We start from the raw sequence: 15,284 nt of genomic DNA on the forward strand, positions 1-15,284 counted from the left end.
TGAACACCGGGGGGCTGCTGGTCTACTGCTGCCTCAATCAGCTGGTGGGTCAGTTTTATTGTGTGACTTTGGAAAATACAAACTAACCCCTTTAAAAGCCAATGTCGCACAATGACAAGAACAAAATAACAGATGGAGGCAGCGGTAGACCAACAGCTCCTGTGTTCAGAGATGTAAAATCAGTTTTTCCTCAAGTGGTTATAAAGAGAGTGATGTAATAGCTTCAGTACCTTGTGGAAATCACTTTCCGATAGCAATGTAAAGCAGTGAAAATACCCTCAATATAGTGTACACTTTAAACTTGATTGTTTTAAGTGTGACTCTTTTTAGGTGGCTTAACAAACGCTATGTTGCTGACCGATTTAACTTCTGTTTTACGATGGATAAGTTACTCATACAACCCCACTTCAAAAGATCTGAACTAGCAAGCTGAGACTGATCAACAACCTTGGGACAAAACTGGAATCATGTTACACTGTTTCACAGAACAAAAAGCAGTAGAAAATTTAATTCAGTTTTACAACATAATTATACAATCGTGACAAGCTCCATTATCAGTCTTCACATGATTAATCCAGCATTTAATATAAAAAGCACATTCACACAAACACATACTGTATTGCACACATTCTAACTACAATCTCACATAATAGCATGGACAAAACAATAGCATGATTCTTTTTAAAACAATCTGTACATGGTTTCTTCCTCCACTGAAAAGTCATAGTCTGGGACAGAGAAACCGGTATCAATTGATTCACAGCGGGAAACAAAAACATTTACAGTACAGTTCACAGGTTGCCACAACTGCAGCTGTGCCTATTTAGACTTCCTTCGTTTGGCCTGGGTGGGGCTGGCTCCAGTTTCTGTTAAAAGGAGTGTAGAAGTGTATGAGGAATAAGGTAGTATTGACATGATAGGCACAGTGATTGATGTTCTGTCTTATAAAGAAGCAGTGTGTAAGATTCATAGGAGTAAGTCGCATCTAGTGAGGAAGACTGCAGACTGCAACCAGCTGAAACTTCTCCAGTGTGCATAAAGAAAACTCCCGCTCAAGATTCCTTAAGTGTCAATTGTTGAGGTTTTTTACAGTGGGCCAAATTATCTGCACTGGTCTCTTTCTCTCAAAAACAAACAGAGCTGGGGACTTGGCAGCAAAATCACTGAATAAAGCAGTTTCATATTACAAATCAGTGTTTCTCCGATGCTGTTTGGCACGCTGCTGACAGGCCATTAGCCCAGCGCCTACTAATGTTTGCTCACCTTTTGTTGTGCTCTGACAACTTAAGATCCAGATGTTCTGATGTTGTTGTTTTTTGACAGTAGTTTACAAAGCAAAACATAAAATAAACTACAATAGTCTTTTGTACCTCCACGAAATCAGGTCGTAAGGGTCTTACGTACAAGAAAAAGTAATCTTTTCCATATCATAAAAATAATTTAAAATATATCTATCCACTCCTCTAATGTGGGGGGTTCAGGAAGCAACCAGCGCTTTGTGAGGGCTTTTTTGCAAGCAGATATCTAAATACCAAACATATGTCAGAACGCTTTGCCTTAAAATCCATACATCCTAAATATAATGTAGAAAATTGCAAAGGAAGATCAGCGTTGAGTATCTTTGTAATTGCTTTATGAAGTTCTGTCCAGAAAGGTCTGATCACTGGACACTCCCAGAACACATGCCAGTGACTGGCCTCCTGAAACCCACACTGTCTCCAGCACTTGGCGTGTAGGTTTTTATCGGGAGCCAAGTTATCTGTAGCGGTCTCTACCTCTCCAAAACAAATGGACTGGTGATATAAACCAGTGTAACACTAATTAATGTTTCAACAACACTTTTGTCACAGAGGTGCTGCCAAATACGGTGGCTGACACGAAAACGTGAGTGGCCCTATCTACAGTCAATGTACCGTTTGTCCGATCTGGGCTACTGTAGAAACATGGCAGAATAATACGGTGGACTCAGTGGAAAAGGACCTGCTCCCTAAGTAGATTTAAATGGCTCAAATCTTATTGTAAGTTGATTTAACACTAAAAAACATTATATTGTGTTCAATTTCTGCCAAGATATCCTATTAAATCTTACACACTGGACCTTTAAAGCTGCGTATGTTTTTAAGTTACCTTTCACAGCAGCACTGGTTCCAGGCCTTGCTGATCTCTTCCTAATGCCGCTGTCTGCTACTGGCTCCTCCTCCACCTCCTTCTCTGCCCGGGAGCTGCGTCTGCTCGGTCCCTTGGGCTTCTCCACAGCCGCCCTGAGAGGACCAGATAGAAAAACAACAAACAGCAAGGAGGGAAGGACGACACAAAAGATGTGTTACTAAAGACGCAAGGGCATGAGTTAACTCTGCTCTACTCAGAGAAGGATATAATACCACGCTGGACTCTTGCTGTTTTTCCTCGTCTACCACAGATACTGTCCGTCTTCATCCCGACAGCATCCACTACGTCGACATGATCACTGCTTGTGTCTTTGCAGTGCAAACATTAAAATACATACCTTGGGACTAAGTTGATGGGCGTCTTTCTTTTCTTTGCCCATCTGTGATAGAAGTGGAAAAACAGCGGTAAACTATAAACTGTGCTGAACAAACATGGCTTCACTTCCCCATCATATAATTACAAACCCCAGGAGAGAAAAAAATGTGGCTATAAGGGTCAGTGGAGTGGTGCAAATTTGCTTGGTGATAGGCTCTTCTTTGTTTAAACTTCTGACATGCATTAGTATATTTATATTGTTGCATGCCAATCATACATACCAAGTGCTGAGGCCACGTGGCTCATTGTTTTCGCCATATACCTCCTTGGCCAACCAAATGAATTCCCTGAGTTTCAGTAGAGTTAGAAATATCTAAGCATTTCTCCTTCCAGAGTGCAGGTCTTAAGACTAGGCCAACTTTTCAGAGATCAATAGTAAGGGACACCTTAAGAGACCCCAGCACACAAAGCATCACCCAGCTAATCAACAATACAGCTGTCGAAAGAACACAAATGTTATAAGGAGTCTTACCCTTGCTCGGAACCTGTCGAGACCTCTTCACCTGAACGGGACAGGAAATAAGTTATTTCTGTGCCACCTAGTTCCAAGTGGCATATGGAATTGTTCTTTGAAACACAAGTATTTTTAACTTCTTAAAACAAAAATGACCACACTTACCTGTCTTCTCACTGGCAGCAGGTTCCTGGGACTGTGGGACTTCTTGTTGAATAGGTGCTAGGGACAAAGGATTATATAGTTCAACACTCGCATTTGAATATGTGCAACAAATTTTAGTTATAGTTAGGAATATGTATCACTGACTACGTTTAAATGCACAGCACAGTCCGAATAAGGCCTTTTTTTTTTTTTTGGAATGAAGCATTTTCTGATAAAGACGTGGATTTAAGAGCGTTCTTTGGACATGTGAAGAGTGCACTGGAACGGTGCATCTCAACTGGGGTTTTTACTGCAGTTTGTGACACACGGCCTCTTGTGTTTTGTACAAAAACAAACTAACCATAAGTTTGCAAGGCTCTGGTAAAGATGCATTCTCAAAAGAAAAGCTCACATTTCTGGTCAGAAGGAGAGACATGCCTACTTTTTTGGACCCCAACAAGTTTTTGGATGTGCGCAACTACCGCAAAACCGACCTTTTCAAGACGTGGTGGTTGAAGGAATGAAAGAGGAAGGTGGTGTTCCCATGGTAAACAGCTTAGTAGTAATATTGACTTTTTTTGGAGTAAGGACAAGAATGTAATATTTTGTGCATGTAAACGTAGTCACTGATTGCTAAACTAAAACCACACAGATGGTGGTTATATTATTGTATATAAGGTGTGATGCAGAAGGCTTGTGCAACTGTCAGTCCTCTATTATCACCACCAGTTAGCAATGTTTTTTTTCCTTTTTAAACAAGAAATATCAGGAATACCAAATGTTCTATGTAAATATATAAACCAAGGAAAGATTTAAACTTCACGTTGCCTGATACTTGCTTGAACAGACCAAGGATCATGGCTTTAATATGGTCATTATTCTGTTTACTTGATAGGTTAATCAATAAGGCTTGATAGGCGTTTACCTGGGGTGGTCTGAGTGGTTTCAGCAGATGCAGCAGTTGGTGGCATGGGGTTCTCTGTAGCCGGGGGGTCCGACTGAACTTGTGGAACTCCGTTGGGGTTAGCAACAGGAGAGGATGTGGTTGGGGTAACCTCCAGAGCAGATCCAGATCCAGCAACAATTGAAACAATGGACGGTACAGGACTTTGTATAGGAGCAACCGTAGAGGGCAAAGTAGCAGAGGAGACACCAGTGGTAGCACCAACTACAGTGACAACAGGAGATTGAGAGGTTACAGCCTGGGCCTGGCTAGAGACTGCAACTGGTGCAGGCACTGGAGCCTGAGTAACAATCTGAGTAGGAACAGCCACTTGGCCAGGGACTGGGATTGGAGAGGAGGCAGCAGGTGAAGTGATGTTGTTTGAAGCAGCAGTAGCAGTAGTAGTATGGGGAGCTAGTGCGTCAATCTGAATGGCAGGATTAGCAGGAGGATGAAAGACCTGTTGAGGCACAGCCCCAGTGGGCCCCTGCGTAGGCCTTTCTGCAGGACTCTGCTGGGAATCAGTTGGACCAGAAACAACTGCAGCAGGCTGTGCGGATTTACTTTTCACTTGGGCAGTGGGAGATGGAGACATGGGACTCTTTCGAATGGTGTTAGCGGCTCCAGGGCTAGAGCAGAGAGGAGGTGAAGCTAGGGGTGGCTGAAAGGGAGATGATGTTGCAGGGCTTGGATGGGGAGATGGCTGCTGGACTGGGGGACTAGGTTTCTGAGCAGAACTGGTCTCACCTAGATTTTCTGTTTTGGGAGCCCCTGGGTTAATTTGCTGAGGAGCTGGGGGAGTTCCAACTGGGACTGATGAGGACACGCTAGTGGCAAGCTGGATCTGTCCAACAGCACTTCTGACAGGCTGAGCACTGGTCATGTTAGTCCCTGAGGACTGGGTGGAGCTTGGGGCAGGAGAAAGTTGGATGTTTGTAGTGGACACTTGTATAGGCCCAACCATGGTGACTGACTGTGATACCATAGTGGTATTGGGAGTCACAGATGCACCTGGGACCTGGAAAATTGGGTTGATAAATACAGGGGTGGTGAGAAACTGAGGAGGTCGGGGGACTGGGGCCTGCTGCCGGATGTCCTGAGGTCTAATGTTCTTGTTAGGGACAGCCACCATGGTGGATACCATAGATGTGGGTGCCTGAGGAGTAGGGGCAGAGGTGATGGGGTTAGAGGTGACAAATACAGTGATCTGGTTGGGGGAAATTGTGCTAGAAGAGGCAGGGATCTGTATAACTGAGTGAACACTTGTCACAGGTTTAGGACTGGGGCTTGGTTTTAGGGAAGAGGTGGCAGGGTTTAGAGCAGAGCTGGAGTTAGAACTGGTACTAACAACTGAAACAGGACTGCTTTGACTGGAAGTGACTTGGTTGGGGCTTACACTTGTGGTGGCATTAGTGTTAGTACTGAGAGTGGGGCAGAGGGAAGGTGTTGGGTTTACATTCGGACTGGGACTGACACGGGATTTGTCAGGACTGACGACAGGATTCTGGCTAAGGTTGGGGATAATATTGGAGGTCAAGTTAGTGCTAGGGTGCGAGCTGGAAATTGACACAGGCTGCAAATTAGAACTGCTGGTAGGGATTAGGACAGCAGGTTTGGGTTTAGCTTCCGATTCATTTACAGTGGCAGTGGTAGCAACAGCAGCAGACATGTCTGTACTCTGGGGATTACTGTGGAGTGCTCTCTCTGGCTCCAAAGCAGACTTGGGGCTGTCCTTTCCCATGACATCCCTACCAGTATTACTCTGTATGGGCCGATGAGGCATGTTAGGGATACCCGAGTTATCCAGTAACTGGTTGAGGGAGGTTGGAGCTGCCCTGAGAGAAGGCGAGGCCTCGGAGTCCTGCATAGCTGTTGTGTGTGCTGGGTGCCTATCAACTGTGCCGGCCTGCAATTCCAATTCAGGTTTGGGCTGCTGAGGCACAGGGAAACGAGGACTTGCCATTCTGGGAGCTGATAACTCCCTCAATGGCTGTGGTTGGGGTTGAGGCTGAGGCATCTGTCGCTGCTCTGCTGTCATTATTCCCTGACTTTCCCTGACTCCCTCAGCAGGGTTACCTTGCATCCCGTGGAAGGGGCACTGGGTCTGCTGTGTCTCCATGCCCACATTTACTTGTGAAGGAATAGATACTGGACTTGGCGGTACTGATGTGGGGCTTAGCATCATGGTTTGCCCTTGAGGGTTGACCAATTGCTGCTGGGGGGGAGGGCAGCTGATGGCCATCTTTGTCCCTTTTTGTCTCCCTGGACTTGGGGTGGCTGACTTGCGGCTAGAGGCTGGACTTGACCTCCGACTATTGCTAGGACTTGCCCTCTTACCCTGCCCTCCAGGCTGCTTGTCTTGTTTAGCGCCTGCTCCTCCTGCTCCTGTAGGGAAAGGCTGTTGACTGTTGTTAGTGTTACTTCCACCCACACTGCCATTGTTGTTGTTGCCTGGTAAAGTTAAGCTAGGAGGGGCCTGCCCAATGGCTTTCAGAGTTGTTGGGTTAAGACCTTGCTGATCAAATCCCCTGTTTAGGTTAGGCTGCCTGGGAGGTAAAGGAATGTTGATTTTAGGAGGAAACAGCCCTGCAATGGAGGCATTTAGCCTCTCGGGTGAGAGGTTGATTTCGGAGGGCTCAGTACTGGGTGGACGATTAGTTGGGGTGAGGGGATGGTGGTACGGCCTGGGGCTAGCTCTGTTGGGGGTTTTGGGCCTGGAGCTCTGTGAGGTTGTGGGGACATTGGGGAAATGAAGGCCAGACATGGGGCCTCCTTGCTGAGGCTGACTAGGTAACTGTTGCTGGGGGCTGGCTCCGGTGTGTTGGGGCATTGGTGATGGACCAGGACCTTGCTTCATCATATGAGTGTTGGTGCCCTGGTTAGCCATCATCTGTTGGGTCCCATTACCAGGCTGCACCCCAGTTTCTGGGCCACCAGGTCTGTCCTGCTTCAAGTGGGCCCCGGCAGAGGCCTCCTCAGATCCAGTGCCTTGAGGGCCCTGCCCTACATCAGGATGGGACATTCTTCGTGCAGCACCTGCAAGCTAGAATATAAACATGAAGAGTTTACTCCCCAGAAAAAAAAGAAGTGCACTCACAAATAAAATTCAAATCAAGAGATACAACTGTCAATTTCATGTTTACACATGCTGCAGCACATGGCCCCTTACCTGTGGGTTCACCATCAGGGGCATCCCTCTGGCTTTGTCAGGTGACGGCGGTACCCCTCCATGCCCCTGAAGGCTGATCATTACAGGCACGTTGCCTTGTTGTGACACTGGAAGCCTCTGCACCTCGGGCGGATTGCCCATGCCCCGAGGAGGAAGCTGCCCTCCTGGAGGTATGGACATGCGATTCTTTGCCTGCTCCTGCTGTATCTTCAGCATCATCATCATCTGCTGTTGTTGCTAAAATGCAAAGTGGACATCACCATTAATTATGCATACATAAACCATTAACCACTGTGTTGATACCAAACACTGAGGTACTTGATAAAAACAATACCTGCTGTTGCAGGTGTGGCTGTTGAGTTTGCTGCTGCTGCAGCTGATGCGGGTGCATCTGAGGCTGGCCTTGACCTGGTGTTTGCGGCCCTGTCATCCCCTGCTGCCCTGGAGCATTCTGGAGACCCTGCATCTGCATCTGTTGCATCTGCTGCTGTTGCTGCATCTGCTGTTGCTGCTGCTGCTGCTGTTGTTGTTGTTGTAATTGTTGCTGCTGTTGCTGTTGCATTTGTTGCTGTTGCATTTGTTGTTGTATCTGCTGCTGCTGCTGCATTTGTTGTTGTTGTTGTTGTTGTTGTTGTTGTATCTGCTGCTGTTGCATGTGCTGCATTTGTTGTTGCTGTTGTTGCTGCTGCTGTTGAGATGAGATAAAATGTTATTGTCTGCTCACATGGTAATTTGTCTTGCATCAACATGCTTTGAACAATCGGCAGAAGAACATTAAACACATCTACAAGACCACCCTCCAGCAATCATCAAAAAGATACATTATGCAACAGACCTGCCAATGGACGCCTACATAACATTCATCCTATACTCAAAAGAGATTAACCTTGTGCTAGTAGAGCAAGACAGTGGGCTCGATTGTCAATCATCAGACGCACTGCTTCTAGTCGCTTTTCTTCTTTACACCCACACCCACACCCACACACACACACACACACACACACCTGACCAAACCCAACCCAAGCCCAGCGGAGTTTGTTACCTGACAGTTACTGTTATGGACAGTATGTAAATGACCATCAAAAGACTGCTGTTATGCACAGACAAACACGCTGCTCGCACAGCACGGCACTGTACACACACTCAGTTGGAGCGGAGCCTGTGTTGCGTTCAGGCATTATCATGTAAATAACAACTTCCAGCACTTAAATAGATCATAGCACGAAACAACAGCATGTCAAGTGACATGTCACCAGATGAGCAGCGCCCCCTTATTCATTCTCACCTGTTGTTGCTGCTGCTGCTGTTGTTGTTGTTGTTGTTGTTGCTGCATAAACTGCATGGGTACCTGCTGCAACACTCTCTGGTCTCCAGGTTGGCCAGGAAAGCCTAGGTAAAATGCAGAAAAGCATACGTGCACAAATTAGTGCACAGTATAAATGTTGAAAAATTAAGCATACTGTAATGTTGCCAGAACTTAAGAACTAGCTCTTTCTAAATAATTTACCTGCAGGCCTGTTGGCAAAATCTGGGAGTTTCTGGCTTGAGTTGTCTAAGCCCAAACTCTGTTCACCACCCAGATTTGGCAGTTCAGAATCCTCCATGCCAGCAGTCACATCAAGACCACTGTGAAAAAAAATAGATGAGGCTGTATCAATATATTTTTGTAACAGTGATATAACTTAATTCAACTGTCCACCATGGCAAAAACAAACCTGTAAGAAAGACAAATTATTACCCAAGTCCCTCTACTTGCTGTTGTCCATCTCCCTCTTTGGGCTTCTTCTTTCGTGCAGGTTTCTTCTTTTTGGGTTTGGCTTGATTGGCCCCGCCTGCTCCCTGTTTTCCTCCAGGCCCAAACTGGCTGGCTGAGATATCACTCTGCAGCAGGTTGACCAGCAGTGGGCTAGTCAGTGTTACATCCTTGCTGACGGGAAAGCCCCCTGGCTGTACACAGGGTCCCCCCATCTGCATCTGACCTGGGAACTGTGAGTTAAAGTTCATGCCATGACCTGCAAAGTGGCCATTTCCCATCTGCATGTGCTGAGGGCCTCCCATCATGCCTTGCTGCTGTGCCTGCATATCAGGGACCATCTGTTGGACCCCCAGGTCCCCTGTGCCACTATTAGGATCCCCCAAAGGATGTGGGTGTTGTTGAGCTGCCTGTTGTTGTTGAGCTGCCTGTTGTTGTTGTTGTTGTTGTTGTTGCTGCTGCTGCTGCAACATGGCCTGTTGCTGTTGTTTCTGCTGCTGTAACTGCTGCTGTTGCAACTGTTGTTGGATAAGAGGATGACCAGCGGGGAGCCTCATTTGTTGCCCATGCATGCCGATGGCTTGATTAGGATTGCCAGCGATTGGAACCTGCTGGGGCTGTTGCTGGTTCATCTGCTGGTGTTGCTGTTGTTGTTGCTGCTGTAACTGCTGTTGTTGCAGCTGGTGCTGTTGCTGCTGTTGTAACTGCTGTTGTTGAAGTTGAGCCATTTGCTGCTGCTGTTGTGGAGTCAGCTGCTGAGGGCCAACTTGGCCCTGGAATTGAGCCATGTTACCTTGAACATTTGGAGCAGGGCCACGCATCATCTGGCCAGGCATGACCCCAGCTGGAATCTTGCCTCCAAATGCCTGCTTGTTGCCTTGCATCTGGTTGGCAACCATTTGCTCCATCATGGAGTTCTGTTGTTGCTGTTGTTGCTGCTGTTGCTGTTGTTGTTGTAGGAGCATGGCCTGATGCCCTTGGCCTCCAACCATCTGACCCTGCCCATGCATCACCCCCTGGCCTTGCTGAGGCATCATTTGCTTGGGTGGGGTCATCCCTCCTCTCTGCCCTTGACTGAGGGGCCTTGAGAGGACAGTCTGACCTCCACCTTGGCCTTGAACCTTCTGGCTGGGGGAGGAGGACACGGGCTGGGCCTGATGCTGGAGGCCCATCATCTGGGTCTGGAGGCCAGGTTGTTGCTGGCCCATACTAGGCCCAGCAGTTGTACCAGGTGGCAGACCAGCCATGCTACTTTGTACACCCATAACATTGGATTGGGCATGGGGTGGACCCTGCATTGAGTTAGGTGTGGAGGCTGATGGTGGAGCTCCTGATGTAAAACAGAGAGGAAAAAAAAAATCACTAAAAGGGAAATCACAACATGCACTAAGCTCTTATGCCTTCTGCTAACTATGTTGAGACATGACCTGTCAAATTAGGCACATCAAAGCAGTTCATCAAGCCCAAATGTCAACAACCAACCGACTGCACAGCTGGAACTTAATGAGATGAGTATTAAATATTACTAGTTTTATATATGTAATAAACTGATGCACTTGGTGGCTTACCCAGTGCAATTACTTCCTTTAATACTCAAGAGCATGAGTAGTGTTTTAAAACATTATAGTGACATTCTAAATGAAGACAACATAATTTACAATATGATAGGATCACTGTGAAGTTTGTCTTAAGATACTTAATCTCAACAAGTCTATGGTGAAATGAAACATTGCTCATCTTTAAAATACTAGATTAAGCTGCGATAAAGGGCCCGAAATTTGGTCGTTCATATGGCCAGTAAACAGACAACTCAATGAAGGTCATTAATGTTAACTAGACCAGCCATTATAAACTACTGGCTGTAGCATCACCAATCCTCTGTGCTGTTGACGACAATATTTGCTGATCTCAAACTTCAGGCCTACAACTATTCATTTTGCCATTACTGTATCACCATAACTTTTAAATTAGTTGTAAGCATGGTTATTTAACACTGTTTTCTGTTTGAAAAACCTAAATACAGTAATTATGTATTTTACTAGTTCCTAGTTTGTAGTTTGTTAACATCATAGAGGACATGCAGTAGTATATACATATATATATATATATATATGTATATATCAGTTAAAGAGCATATCATGAAACAAGAGAGTTTATTTTTCAAATGTAAATATCTTGCACCGGTACATGTAAAAGGGGATCTTTGCCAAAAATGTTTATGATTGCGTGAACAGCTAATCTTTTACCTGTGTGAGTCATCGCTTGGCTGCTCTGTAGCTGCTGACCGGCTCCTCCACCAGGGGTTCCTGGAGCGCTGGCACTCACCTGACCTTGGACAAAGTTTGGGTTCGGAAAGCCCATGGGACGCTTTGGCATGCCTGTAATCAGTATTCATTGATTTTGTTATTTTCGACATCAGAGTACTTAAACATAACATACTGTATTACAAGGGGCAAAACTATTTTTTTGACGTGCACTTTTAAGTCTAACAAGACACGGTTAGCGACAGAAACCCACCAGGGTGAACTTGGGCCCCAGGCTGTCCATGCTGGGGCATTCCCATGAATCCTTGTTGCATGTTACCCTGTTGGCTGAGGGCTGCTCTTCCTGGTGATCCAACGCCCTGGGGGAAACCCTGTGGTGTTGTAGGTCTCTGAGCCATCATGGGAGGAGTCCCTGGTGAACCCTGCTGAAAAGGAGACGAAGACGAACCAGGGGACTTGGCAGTGAGGTTGCCCTGCGGACCAGAAGTTGGTGGAAGGGGCGGAGGGGGTCTGGGCGGTCCTGCGACACCACCAGGGCCAGCCTGAGGGCCTTTAGGCTGGGGGGCAGCAAACTGACCCACTCCTGTCTGCTGCTGTTGCTGTAATTGTCCCTGACCCATGGCACTGAATACCTGCCCAGCCTGCTGGCTGCCAAATGGGTAAGGGGGCGGAGGGTGGCTGGGAGTCTGAACTGTTGCAAGGGAGGGTGGACGTTGAACCATTTGGGCTTGGGGTGGGGGCTTTCTCCAGGCAGGGCCTCCTTGTGCCGCTGGTGGCTGGAGGACCCCAGAGGGCAACTGGTTCCAGCCAGGAGGCACAGCCATCTGGCTCGTTGGGTTGAATGGAGGTCTAGGTCCAAGCTGGGAGAGCTGAGCTTGCTGCTGGGCTTGTTGCTGTTGGTGATGTTGTTGTTGTAGCTGCTGCAGAGCAGCAGGGTTGAGTGGTCTCCCACCCTGCAGAGCCTGCATGTGATGGGCAGCCTGAGGAGGCATTGGGCCTGAGGCATGGGGACCAGCCTGTTGGTGCTGAAGTTGCTGTTGCTGCTGAACTGACATACCTGGCATCATTGGATCCATCACATCTGTGGGAAATGGATGTTGCAGTTTTTTTTATTTTTGTATTGTCCAAGTTGAAAGATACTCAAAATTACAACATGCATCATTTGACGTACAAGAAGTAAAGACCTGAACCTGTCTGTGAAGATGGTCTTGGAACACGAGGGTGCATCTGTCCACTGCTGCCTGGTACCATAGCCTGACCTGCCATGCCAGGCCCCGGGGGAACCATTGCCGGATTAGGCATCCTTACTCCTCCTTATCAAATATGTGCATATTAAATAACAGACTAATGACATATTTATCAAGTGAGTAAACACCGAATAAAAAAATAACAGATCAATAATCACAAACTAATGCAAACAAAATACAAATACTGCTGCTACTACTACTACTACTAAACACCTACCGCCCAATATTCAAGCGAAGCTTCAGTCTAGTTGATATATAAAAACCATGTGTAATCACGTCATTAGACTAATACCTGGACCAGGCTGACCTGGAAAGCCAACCTCCATTCTCATCTGGCCAGGTGCTCCAATTGGTCCATTCACTCGGACTTCTTGTCCTCTATTTGGTCCCACAGCCACATTGATGGCCCCTTCCCCTAAAAATCAAGAGAGGGAACATCTATAACAAATATTTACAACAAGTGGTCTGGTTTGTATGATTTATTCTTAAGTGCCACAGACGTTAAAAGAAAAAGAAGAAGAAAAAAACACTGTCTTTTGCATCCTGTTTTGAAGTGGGAAGGAGTAAAAAGAATAGGCTGTTACCTTCGATCTGCACAGAGAGGATCCCCAGGTCTCTGAGCTGCTGCTGGTTGTTCTGGGCCAACAGTCTGAGTCGCTCTGCAGCATCCCGAGGAATGTTGAAGGTAACCCGCACACTGTTCCACGGCTCCACATGTTGTGGCTGTAGCCTCTCAGAGCCTAAAAGTTGGACAATGGATGGATACAAGTTGCAACTACAGTGTATACAAAATGGAATTTTTTAGAGACTACTGGTTAGAGACAGAAAAGGAAAGGATGGAAAAATAAAACTACTGTTGTAATATACAATAGTACACAGAAATTGTGGCATGTTTCAAATATGAAACACTAAATAACTAAAATAAGCATCCAGCTCTTGACTACACGTGCACATTTTGACTTTACAGTGTAATTTCTCATTGACCTAATTACACCCAAGAGATGAAGCAGAGGGGACTGGAGTCTTTTAACATATTCCCAAACATACAGGCGGTTTGTGATTATATGCTGACATACAAACAGTGAAGTTAAAAAAACACCTGTACTGTTTTCCCCCAATATAAATAAAAGTTAAAAATTAAACTAACCCATATCAAGCATGTTTGGTATCCCACTGAGGATAGTGTCAAGTTTGTGAGTGAAGTCCTCATCTTCCATATTCCCTTGAAATGCAACAAAAACCGTAAAATCTTCCCCCTCCCCGCTGTTTTCTCCCCTGCCATCTTGCTTGTTGACTGTCTCCTCTTCTGTTACGGTGCCTCCATGGCAACTGTCAGCATCCTCCCCTGCATCCTCCCCAACACCAGAGTCCCTGTCGGAATCATTATCATGCTCCAGGTACTCTGTCCTCTGGGACAGCTGAGGTGGGGTACGTCGATGCGCCATCCTCTCCTCTTACTAGGAGTGGCGTTTGAACCGTTTTATGCTGAAATTGCACACGAGAGAGACACGGATCACTCACCCATCCCACACCACAAGTGTAACAGACAAGACACGCGAGAGATGACAATAAAATGTATACAAACAGCAGTGGAGCAGCGACTAACACTTGGACAGTGTATTAGATGCTGGGGTGGATGGGTAGCAAGGTTTCAGTTATAGCTTCAGGTAAGAAAAGGTCAAACAAAACATGTTGTTTTTTTTTTTTTTGTCAATACACGTCAAGTAAATAGATGACGTTATCACAGTAACGTTAAAGCTAACACACCACTACGTTAGCGACATCACTGCAACCGGTGATGCTAAACTCACATCAGCGCACATGTCAAACACCTACAAAGTGGACTACAAGTAGTTGGGATATCTGAAACGCTGTGCGATTTACATTAATGCCAAATCATGTTATACTGTATTAATCCATTGCCATAATCGGAGGGCAGCTTGGCTAACATGATCGGCCCAGCAGCAGGAGCACGGGCCTTAGCGCAAATGTAAGCTAACGTAACGATGTATCACACTCAGTAGGGTGAAAACAAATTCCCCTTATCCCACGTCTTTGTGCATTTTAGTGCCGATATGAACATCACATACCATTCAAATTTATACGTTTCAAGCAGTCACAACAGCATAAAAGAGGATAAATGTTAATGTCAAGGCGGCTCCTGCTGGCTTCTCCGACAGTTCCAGTTAGCAAACGTTAGCTAGGTTAGCTGGGTAGCATTGCGGTTAATTCCTCATAAATTAATCGAAACACAACTTATTAGCTTTCCGGTTCGTTAGCTTTAACGTGTTGAATATCACCGGCAATAAATTCCGCGTGAGAAAAGCAAAAACCTTACCGCATATATTCATCTGAAAATAAGTTTGACCAGTCGACATCTGCTAGCCAGATTAGCTAACAAAACATGAACCACAAAAAAAGACGTCAAGCTAGCGGAAGGACAAAATACTGTTTCCGGTTTTGCCTGTCAAATAAAATCCTTGGAAGACGCAACGTTACGTCACTTCCTTTGGCGTAAAACGAAATACTGTGGTAAAAATTATAAAATTGAAAAATTAAAAATTAACATTTAGTAGTTAACAAACAAATCCAGTCATCAAAATGCCGCCTTTGCAAAATCAAAGCTGTTATTAATATTTCCATTTAGATCCAAATTTTTTTGGGTCCTTAAATCATATCATGAGCATTTTTGTTCTACCCAGAGACTTGTTTTCATTTTTCTGAGATGAATTCAAAGTTTATAGTTTCCTGTTATTTGGAGCCATG

General features: G+C 45.8%; 1 protein-coding gene across 7 annotated transcripts; it reads right to left on the reverse strand.

The window, feature by feature from the left end:
- Nucleotides 1–478: 478 nt before the first annotated feature.
- On the reverse strand, nt 479–14,981 carry ncoa6 (nuclear receptor coactivator 6). 7 transcript variants are annotated; one of them, XM_078169966.1, is made up of 18 exons: nt 14,857–14,981; nt 13,666–14,003; nt 13,103–13,258; nt 12,826–12,933; nt 12,462–12,584; nt 11,525–12,352; nt 11,254–11,385; nt 8,993–10,337; nt 8,762–8,880; nt 8,540–8,643; nt 7,589–7,942; nt 7,255–7,491; nt 4,068–7,128; nt 3,164–3,220; nt 3,017–3,047; nt 2,507–2,548; nt 2,128–2,261; nt 479–866 (listed from the first exon to the last, which is right to left on the reverse strand). In XM_078169966.1, the coding sequence occupies exons 2-18, from the start codon at nt 13,961–13,963 to the stop codon at nt 820–822; spliced, it is 7,176 nt and encodes a 2,391-aa protein (XP_078026092.1). In that variant the 5' UTR covers nt 13,964–14,003; nt 14,857–14,981; the 3' UTR covers nt 479–819. The 7 variants fall into 7 exon arrangements, with proteins under 7 accessions (XP_078026092.1, XP_078026091.1, XP_078026090.1 ...); XM_078169965.1 differs by having other exon boundaries at nt 12,456–12,584; XM_078169964.1 differs by having other exon boundaries at nt 12,811–12,933.
- Nucleotides 14,982–15,284: the final 303 nt, after the last annotated feature.

This window comes from Epinephelus lanceolatus, chromosome 8, assembly GCF_041903045.1.
Source record: "Epinephelus lanceolatus isolate andai-2023 chromosome 8, ASM4190304v1, whole genome shotgun sequence".
In the NCBI taxonomy this organism is placed as follows: Eukaryota; Metazoa; Chordata; class Actinopteri; order Perciformes; family Serranidae; genus Epinephelus; species Epinephelus lanceolatus.

Excerpts from the sequence above, each read along its gene's own strand:
- ncoa6 (XM_078169961.1), bottom strand. The coding sequence starts at position 13,963 with ATGGCGCATCGACGTACCCCACCTCAGCTGTCCCAGAGGACAGAGTAC. Across the intron at positions 12,353-12,455 it reads ATCTTCACAGACAGGTTCAG|ATGTGATGGATCCAATGATG; the intron begins GTCTTTACTTCT and ends CATTTCCCACAG. Across the intron at positions 2,262-2,506 it reads CCCATCAACTTAGTCCCAAG|GGCGGCTGTGGAGAAGCCCA; the intron begins GTATGTATTTTA and ends TGGTCCTCTCAG.